We start from the raw sequence: 10,006 nt of genomic DNA, 5'->3' as shown, positions 1-10,006 counted from the left end.
CCGCCCCCCGCTGCCATTGGCGGCACCCGCGGAGCAGCGGCGGGAGGGGGCGCCGCGCGGGGTGCTGTGGGAGCGCGGCAAGATGGCGGACGCGTTTGGGGATGAGCTTTTCAGCGTGTTTGAGGGTGACGCGGCCGCCGCCAGGAGCAAAGCGGGTGCCGCTGAGGCCGCCAGGGGACCGGGGTGAGGCTGGGGGAGCTGGGCCGGCCCCGGGGTGGCCGGCGTCCCGGGTGGGCTCGGCGGGAAGCTTTGGTGGGGAAACGCTGCCCGCGTGGGGCGTTTCCTGAGCGGGTTCCCGGGTTGCGCCCTGAGCGCGGTGCGATCTGCGCCCTCTGTGTTCGCAGAAAGCGGCAGGAGAACATACCGTCGGGAGCTGGGCTGGGGAAAACCAGAAGGGACGCTGAGGTCGACAGTACAGAAGGTGCGATTTCGGGAAAGAAGCCGAAACTGGAAGATGTCACGTCAGAAGATAATAAGTAAGTACCCGGCTTATTTACACAGACTATGTAAGGGAACTGTAGCTGGGCACAATGGTAAACTGAACGCCTGTTGTGATGGGTGAGTGTGTAAGGCTTTGCTCGAGTATGAACTGTAAGTAAGATACTTGTCTGTTGAATCTGATGTGTTTATGTGAGGGTGTGCTATTGAGGAGCAGCACTGTAAGCAAAAGGTGCTTGTAAAGGAGAGTAGGTACAGAGATACCATTTTAAGTCATTTTCACCATTAGTGGTTTCACTAAAATGTGTGCTTGCCCACAGTACCAACAGTAGTTCTCTAAAGTAATCGTAGAATCATAGAATGGCTTGGGTTGGCAGGGACCTCAAGGATCATTAAGCTGCAACCCCCCCTTCTCCAGGCTGAACAAGCCCACCTCCCACAGTCTCTCTTCATAGGGGAGTTGCTCCAGCCCTCTGATCATCACTGTGGCCCTCCTCTGGACCCTCTCCAACAACTACCTGTCTTTCTTGTATTGGGGTCCCCAGACCTGAATGCAATACTCTAGATGGGGCCTCACAAGGGCAGAGTAGAGGGGGACAGTTGCCTCCCTGTCCCTGCTGGCCACCCCTCTTCTGATGGAGCCCAAGATACCATTTGCTTTCTGAGCTGCAAGAGCACACAGCTTGTTCGTGTGAAGTTTTTCATCCATCAGGACCCCTGGTCCTTCTCTGCAGGGCTGCTCTCAAGGACCACTCCTTCCACCTTGTTTAGACGCCTGGGATTCCTCCAGCCCAAGTGCAAAACCTTGCACTTTGCTGTGCAGAGCCTCATTAGATTCACCTGGGCCCACCTTTCAAGTCTGTTGAGATCCCTCTGAATGGCATCCCCTTCCTTCAACCATGTCAACTGCACCACTCAGCTTGGTGTCATCAGCAGACTTGCTGAGGGTGCACTCAATTCTATCATTGATGTCATTGATAAAGATGTTGAAAAGCACCAGTCCCGAGACAGACCCCTGGGGGACACTGCTTGTTACCAGCCTTCCCTGGACATAGGACCATTGATCATCACTCTTTGTCTGTGGCCTTTCAACCACTTCCTTGTCTGCCAGGTGGTTCACCTGTCAAATCCTTATCTCTCCAATTTGGAGATAAGGATGTGGTGGGGGACCATGTCAGGGGCCTTGCACAAGTCCAGGTAAATGATATCGGTCACCTTTCCCTTTGTCAACCAACACCATCACACCATCATAGAAGGTCACCAGATTGGTTAGGCGTGATCTTCCCCTGGTGAAGACCAGCTGGCTGTCTCGGGTCACATGCTCATTCCTCATCTGATCTACCATAAATAAGTGTGTTAATGTCTGAGAAAACCATCACTTCATGAGATGCTAGCTGCATGTTGCTGTGAAGTAAGAGGAAAGAAAAATAGGAATCTTATCTGAAGGCAATTTCTGAAGTTGTTTCAGGCTGCTGATATTCAGAGGCATGACTAGTAGCATAAATGCATGTCTTGATTTTGCATATTGATGGGGGAAAATGTTCACCTTTAGTAAGAAAACCATGCATGAAATTAAGTTTTTTAACTATTATCTAGTTGCAGAGGAGAGCATTAAAGAGGATAAGGTCAGAGGCTGCTTGGGCTGTAGTGACCATGCCTTGATGGAGTTTGTGATCTTGAAGAATGCAGGCCTGGCAGAAAGCAGAGTCAGGACTGAGCTTCAGGAGAGCAAACATCTGGTTGCTCAAGGAACTGTTGAGTGAGATCTCCTGGGAAACTGCCCTTAAGGGCATGGTACAGAACAGAACTGGCAGCTCTTAAGGACACCCTTAAAGAGCATGCAGCAGCTCTCCATCTCCCAGTAGAAGAAGTCGAGCAGGGGAGGCGGATGACCAACATGGCTGAGCAAGGACCTGTAGCTTAAACTGAGGGGAAAGAGGGAAATGTACAGGAAGTGGAAGCAGGCTCGTGTAGCCTGGGAGGAATACAGGGCTGTTGTCCTGTGTGTAGAGATAGAATTAGGAAAGCTAAGGCACAAATGAAGCTGAACTTGGTGAGGGATGTGAAAGATAACAAGAAGGGATACTACTGGTGCATAGACAGGAGGAGACAGGCCAAGGAGGGTACTTCCCCTCTGATGAAAAGTAATGGGGAGCTGGCTTCCTCAGATGTAGGAAAAGCTGAGGTACTCAGTGAGTGCTTTGCCTCAGTCCTCATGGGTGGTCAGGCTTCCCCTGTCTGCCAGGACCCTGAACCTTGAGGTGAGGATGTGGAGTGGTTTCTGTCCCGCTGTAACAGTGGAACAAGTCCGAGACCTCCTCATGTAACCGAATGTATGTAAGTCCACAAGGCCAGATGATGTGCATCCCAGGGTTCTGAGAGAAATGGCTGATGTGGCTGCTGAGCTGCTCTCCATCATATTTGAAAAATCTTGGCTGTCTGATGAAGTCCCTGGTGACTGTAAAAAGGGAAACATTACTCCCATTTTTAAGAAAGAAAGGAAGAACCCAGGGAACCACAGGCTGGTGAGCCTCACCTCTGTGCCCGTGAAGATCATGGAGCAGATCCTCATAGAAGCTTTGTTAAGGCACATGCGAGATTTGAGACAGCCAGCATAGCTTCACCAAGGGCAAATCATGCTTGACCAACCTGGAATGACAGCTTTGGTGGATGGAGGAAGGGAAATGGATATCATCTACCTGGACTTCTGCAAAACCTTTGACATGGTCCCTCACCACATCCTTCTCTCTAAATTGGAGAGGTGTGGATATGAAGGATGGACTGTTTGATGGATTAGGAATTGGCTGGCTGGACGCAGCCAAAGGGTCAGCAACACAGATGATGGCATTGAGTGCACCTTCAGCAAGTTCGTGGATGACACCAAGCTGAGTGGTGCAGTCAATACATTGGAGGGAAGGGAAGCCATGCAAAGGGACCTGGACAGGCTGGAGAAGTGGGCACATGAAAACCTAATGAGGTTCAACAAAGCCAAGTGCAGGGTGCTGCATTTGGGTCGGGGCAATCCCAGGTATTCATACAGATTGGGAGAAGAACCCCTTGAGAGCAACCCTGAAGAGAAGGACTTGAGGGTTCTGGTGGACGAGAAGCTGGACATGAGCCAGCAGTGTGTGCTTGCAGCCCGGAAGGCCAGCTGCATTCTGGGCTGCATTAAAAAAGGGATGGCCAGCAGGGAGAAGGAGGTGATTGTCCCCCTCTACTCAGCTCTTGTGAGGCTCCATCTACAGTACTGTGTCCAGGCCTGGAGCCCACAGTACAGGAAGGATGTAGGGCTCTTGGAGTGGGTCCAGAGAAGGGCCACAGTGATGATCAGAGGGCTGGAGCACCTCTCCTACGAGGGAAGGTTGAGGGAATTGGGCTTGTTTGGCTTGGAGAAGAGAAGGCTGCAGGGAGACCTCATTGTGGCCTTCCAGTACTTGAAGGGAGAGTGTAAACAGGAGGGGGAATGGCTGTTTATGAGAGTAGATTGTGATAGGACAAGGGGGAATGGTTTTAAACTGAGACATGGGAGGTTTAGGTTAGATATTAGGAGGAAGTTTTTCACAAAGAGGGTGGTGACACACTGGAACAGGTTGCCCAATGAGGTTGTGGATGCCCCATCCCTGGAGGCATTCAAGGCCAGGCTGGATGTGGCTCTGGGCAGCCTGGTCTGGTGGTTGGTGACCGTGGACATAGCAGGGGGGTTGAAACTAGGTGATCTTTGTGGTCCTTTTCAACCCATTCTATGATTCCATGATCCAAAAGATGTTTTGTGATACAATTTTACTTAAGAGTTAAAAATTAGGAAGTGTGGTAGCTAAAGTATAGTTACTGTGTAGTAAAATGTAACAATCAAGTAATCTTACTACTAGTAGTAATTTCTATCAACTATTCAGTTAAAGTTTGTGCATCTTTTTGGTTTTGTTTTGTTGCAGTTAAAGTAGAGGTGAAGTTTAACTTCTTCCCATATATAAAGAAAATAGAGTTTTCGCATACATTTCTGACAGTCCTAACTTACGTGTTTTTAGTCTGGCAGACCTGATGCCACATGTGAAGGTTCAAGCTGTGGAAACTGTTGAAGGCTGCACACACGAGGTAAGTGCAGTGCAAATGAACATGGAACGTCTAGACTTCCTTTTATAAGCGCATATGTTATGATCGGTATTATAATATTTTTTATATTTATTGTTGTACTAATCACAGGTTACTTGATAACACACTTAAAATTGTTGTTCATATTATCATGTAGTAACTGAAGAGAACTTAAGTATTTGATATGAGAGAATGTTCAGTGTTGGCAAGGGACAGGACCTTCACCTGTATAAACACACTTTCCTTGTAAAGGGAATGAAATCAATATGAGCTGAGTAGTTGGCTATAACCTCTGGTGGTCAGAAGCACTGACTGCATCTAGGCCTGAAAAGCTTGCGTTTCAAGCTAGCTAAAGCAGACACATTTCACGTCAGGCAGCAGGGACTTTCAGAAGTAAGAGAAGTAGTTGGTGATAGAGGTGGGTAGAGGTGGTGAGAGGAAGGAAGGACACACTGGAACATGAGTTTATAGAACCAGGACAATAGAAATTCAGGTTAGTTTTAATATGTTTTTAATCTCCTGCCACAGGTATTTGTAGCTTTACTGGAGCAGACGCAGGATGGTCTAACATTTTTGTTTAAAATGCATTTTGTAGGTTGCACTTCCAGCAGATGAAGAGTTCACAGGTTTGAAGCCAAGAACTGGAAAACCTGCAAAAGTATGTGTGTAAGATTTGTACAAAGGGGTTAAAAGCACTGATGTCCACTTAACCTCTTGTATAAACCATAGGCATGGCGCTCTGCAAGATCAGCATGAAAAGCAGTTGAAAGAGGGAGTTGTGCAGTAACAGAATGGCCCTGTTTTGGCTGAAGGTTGCAGGAATAAGCAGATAAACAGTTCCAGCACAGTCCTGAAGGGAAGAAGTGAGACTTCTTGCTTGATTAACTGTGAATTTAATATTAGAATTAACACACCTGAATATGATGATCAGTTCTAAGAATATAATGCTAAACTTGCATGACTTGCATATAGCATTCAGCTCTCCACCCACACTTCGCAAAACTGTGCAGTGTATGTCTTGGTAGGCTTTGGCAGACAGGCATTTGTGAACCTGTTCAGTGAAAACTTCTGGGAGGCACTTTCTGGCAGGCAAATGTCATGTATTATTGATTTTGTAAAACTCTTCTTGGAGATTGGCAGGCAAAGTCCAAACTATATATGTAGAAATGCAGTAATGTGTTAAATTACCTCTGTTATCTTTTGGGCTAAGTAGATGAGAAAAAGGTTGTACTTTGCTAGTAAGGCTTGACAGTGGCCCAGAAAGGTGGCTTGTCATGAGTGAGATTGATATCTGTATTTTAAGTTTGGTAGAGTAAAATTAAGTGCTTGAATGGAGTGGATATGTTGTCATGATTTCTTTTTATTCTGTGGCATCAGACAGTAGCTTCACTGGTACGTTATGGTTTCTCTTAATGACTTTCAAGATTAATTGAAATTACAGCTGTCTACTGCATGATTTCTTTCTGCCTGTTGTCTGCATGCTGAATCAGGGAATAATTAGATATAGATAATGATCTATGATAAAAATATGTATTTTTTCTGTGTCTCTTTTCAGGAATACCCATTTAGTCTTGATGCCTTTCAGAGAGAAGCTATTCTGTGTGTAGATAATAACCAGTCGGTATTGGTGTCAGCTCATACCTCAGCTGGTAAAACAGTGTGTGCAGAGTAAGTAAGTTTCTTACAACCTGACAGGGGAATGGTGTGATGTTTTTCCTGTCATTTTATTCAGCCATTGTTTTGGTTGTTTTTGTTTTTTTTTTTAATCAAATTGACTAAATTTCAATACACCAATTTTTTTTCCTTTTTTCTTTTGTAGTGAGTAGTGGCTTTATTAATGTTCAAGTTTGTCTTATTGTTGAGATATTTTTCTGTATAAGGAGAGGAAAAATTGTGCAATATGGATTTGTTTCCTAGCTTTTGTGTAACTAATAAATAAGTTTGTGTATGTTTTATTTTCTGTCAGAAGTTTAATTTCATTAGTGTTTTGCTGTATGTCAGACAGAAGGGTTTGACAACTGCATGTTTATCAGGATTTGGTCTGGCAGCACAATTATTTTGCTGACCTGAGTACTGAGGTGTACGTTTAAATATATTAGGATATGGGTTCAAATAGTAATAGTTAGATTTTTGGTTAAAATGAGATGTGCTCAAATTCCATGTAGACTGGTTAACTTGTCAGTGATTGGTTGCTCTCCAAAGGGGTAGAAGTAGTGTTCTGAATTTTTTTTTTAATTATTTTTTCAATCAGAAGATCAAAGAAAATTAAGAAGTTGTTAGTTTCTTCCTGACAACTTTTAATATGTACAATGTTTGAACATAGGTATGCAATTGCCTTGGCCTTGAGGGAAAAACAGCGTGTGATATTTACAAGTCCAATTAAAGCTTTAAGTAATCAAAAGTACCGTGAGATGTATGAAGAGTTCCAGGATGTTGGTTTGATGACTGGAGATGTCACCATTAATCCTACAGCTTCTTGTCTGGTGATGACAACAGAGGTAGGATCAACATGAATTCTTGAATTGAAAAATAGAATTCTGTCTATTTTTTTTTACCCTTTTTTGATTGATAAGGTCTAATATTGTTAGTTTAATGTTATCAGAAACTCAGGTTAAAAAAAAAAAAAAGTTATTAAGTTCATTATTTTCCCCCTTGCTGTTGATTCAACTTCTAGTTACTGAAAAAAAATAAGTAAATCTCTAAATTCATGCTTTTATACTCTCAGTCAGGAGCTTTCTATCTGAATTTTTGGTAGATCTCAATATTTTCTCACTTTTTCTAGATCTTGAGAAGTATGCTCTACAGGGGTTCTGAGGTTATGCGAGAAGTTGCATGGGTTATTTTTGATGAAATCCATTACATGAGAGATTCAGGTATCTTCTACCTTCTTTTGTTTTCATATCTTTATTGTTCAAGAGCAAAAACTGTTTCCTTTGAAGAACTAAAAATTTATTATTTCTTGCATCAGTCATCTTAATGCATCATAAATCAAAATTTGTTTTTTAGTGAATGTATGGAATTGTTCTTTTGTGCAGCAATTTACATTTTCTTTGTTGAGAGAAAGGCAAGTTTGAAGGCATTTGTACAGTAGCTATGTCATAAAATGACAGAATGATTTGAGTTGGAAGGGACTTTATCTTACCCAGTTCCAACCCCTCTGCAATAGTCAGTGTTGCCCCCCAGCAGATCACCTGTCCAGGGCCCCATCCAGCCTGAGCTTGAATGCCAGTATCCAGTACGTCTCTTGGCAACCTGTTCCACTGCCTCACCACCATCTGCATAAAAAATGTCCCCCTAGCATCAAATCTAAATCTGCCCTCTTTTAGTTTATAAGTGTTCCCCCTTGTCCTATCAAATGTGTCTGATTTTTTTATTTTGTTATTAAGTGTGCTTGGTTTCAAAACTTTCCTTGAATACAGATTTTCCATATGACTTTTTTTTTGTTTTCAGAACGTGGTGTAGTTTGGGAAGAGACGATTATTTTGCTCCCTGACAATGTTCATTATGTGTTCCTTTCTGCAACTATTCCGAATGCTCGTCAGTTTGCTGAATGGATTTGCCATCTTCACAAACAGGTAATTTTTTTGAGGCAATATACCTTTATCCTGGTGATTTTGTGGACGTACGAGCATTTCTTCAGTCATGATGTTACAGAGTATAAATTACAGTATTTGTGTACTTTTAGCCTTTGTATCTGTGTGGGATTTTGGTTCTGCTTGGGAACATTAAAGCTATTTGTTTTAAAGGATATTTTCAGCAGTTATTTAAACACCAGCTTGGTTTCAGCAAATACTCTGAATTATGAAACACTGCGACAGTACTGTGATTTTCAGAGTCAGGCCTTTTCAGGACCGTAGAGACTTTAGAGGGTTTACGTTTGCAATAAATAAACACAGATATTCATCTCTGTTTCAAGAAAAAACAACTTTTCTTTTACAATTAAAATAGGTGTATACTTGTCAGTGGGTAAGAGGCAGCATGGCCTCATCTATTTTTATAAGTTCTCAGTTATAGCCTGGATATGCTTGCAAAATTCATGTAAATTCATTAGTATTATCTTGCTGCTTTTTCTGTTAGGATTGTATGTTGGTTTTGTGATGATTTCTTTGAATGATTGGTGAATTCAGTTGCTGTCCAAAATAGGGTGCAGAAAGTGTTTTTGAGAGTTTATTGTGTTAAAGGAAGATTTTCAGAAAAAAGCACACATTTGCAGTACTGAACAGCTCACTGTCATGTCAGAAGGCCTTCAGAAAGTCAGGGTTCCTGGAACAGTTGGGTAGAGAGAGAGAAAGCTGAACAACTTGGTGCAGGTAGGGTGCAGGGCAGGGTTACAGAAGCAGTCAGACTGGCAGAAGAAGGTAGAGAGGCAGTGTGCGGGTCCTTTGAACAGGCAGGGATAGCAGGCATCAGTTTCTCAGTAGTGAGTGCCATCATGATAGTCTTTTCTGAACTGAAGATTTTTAGTCAACAGATGTTTTTTAGTCCCTGGAATACTTTGTATATAATTATGGAAATATCGTATTATCTCAGGTTGTAGGCAGGTTCCTTATCACACCCTTTGCTTAGCTGCTGCTGCTTGTTCGCTTCTTTATGACAGTTATTTTCCCAGCTGACGGAGTTGTGTATTTTCTGACTAGTAGCTGTCCATCAGTTCTGGGACTTCTGTTTTCCACCTCTTTCCATATTCAGGGCCCTTGGTATTATTTCTGGTTTAAATTTTCCTTGGTAGTTACTGCTCAGATTCTCACAGCAAATTCTGGAAATTAGTTTAAGGTCAGCATTGCTTTCTTGCTCAATATAGCACAGTTAGTATAAATTATGTAGCCTTGTTAATAGCAGTGCCAGTGCTGCTTTTACTTTAGAGTATGTGTTATGATGCATTCATGAAAAGGACTTGCAGAAATCAAAAGTAAATCATGAAACCACAGAAAATAATATATAAGCATGTAAACAAAATGACAAAGTAGGAATGTGACAAATGTAACCTGTCCCGTAACCACTGAGGTAATTTTTATTCTTTTTTTTATAGAGATGGTTTTGCAGAAGAGATTATGTGAGTTAGAATTGGGGAAGTTAATATCCACTAGAAGTTGCTCTGCTTTTAAAAATAACCCAAAGATTTAATTTTCATATGGCTTGTGTTGAAAGGGGTGTTAACATAAAAGAAGTCTACTGAAGGTTGGCACAAAGCTTTGACTTTGTTTTGCAGATTGCTGAACTGACTTCTTAAAGTAGATCTATGCAATATTTAATGTTTTAAAGGAAATGTTTATTTTTTCTTCTAAACAAGCTTTCTTCATTTGTTAAAACCCTGAACATTTTAAAAAGTTAACAATATTATTTTTTCAGGTGATGCAAGAAATAATGCAGGTGATATTACAAAATGAAAATAGTTCGTTCTTTGGCTTTAAAAGATGTTAAGCCACATTGAGTCTGTGTAGTAATGCAGATGAGAATGTTACCTATCTTTTTCTGATTC

The 10,006-nt window shown here is 42.4% G+C and overlaps 1 protein-coding gene across 1 annotated transcript in view; it reads left to right on the top strand.

Moving 5' to 3' along the window:
• Window positions 1-14: 14 nt before the first annotated feature.
• MTREX (Mtr4 exosome RNA helicase) overlaps window positions 15-10,006 on the top strand; it is a 43,426-nt gene continuing 33,434 nt past the window's right edge. The window contains exons 1-8 of the mRNA XM_031609497.2: window positions 15-183; window positions 345-476; window positions 4,464-4,530; window positions 5,123-5,185; window positions 6,083-6,195; window positions 6,851-7,025; window positions 7,310-7,400; window positions 7,978-8,102. Coding sequence (XP_031465357.2) covers window positions 83-183; window positions 345-476; window positions 4,464-4,530; window positions 5,123-5,185; window positions 6,083-6,195; window positions 6,851-7,025; window positions 7,310-7,400; window positions 7,978-8,102 — 867 coding nt within the window. The 5' untranslated portion in view covers window positions 15-82. The remainder of the gene's footprint in view (window positions 184-344; window positions 477-4,463; window positions 4,531-5,122; window positions 5,186-6,082; window positions 6,196-6,850; window positions 7,026-7,309; window positions 7,401-7,977; window positions 8,103-10,006) is intronic.

The sequence above is a fragment of the Phasianus colchicus genome, chromosome Z (assembly GCF_987193195.1).
Source record: "Phasianus colchicus chromosome Z, bPhaCol1.hap1.1, whole genome shotgun sequence".
Lineage (NCBI taxonomy): Eukaryota > Metazoa > Chordata > Aves > Galliformes > Phasianidae > Phasianus > Phasianus colchicus.
Note: the sequence above shows the minus strand (reverse complement) of the source record. Positions and strands in the feature narration are given on the sequence as shown.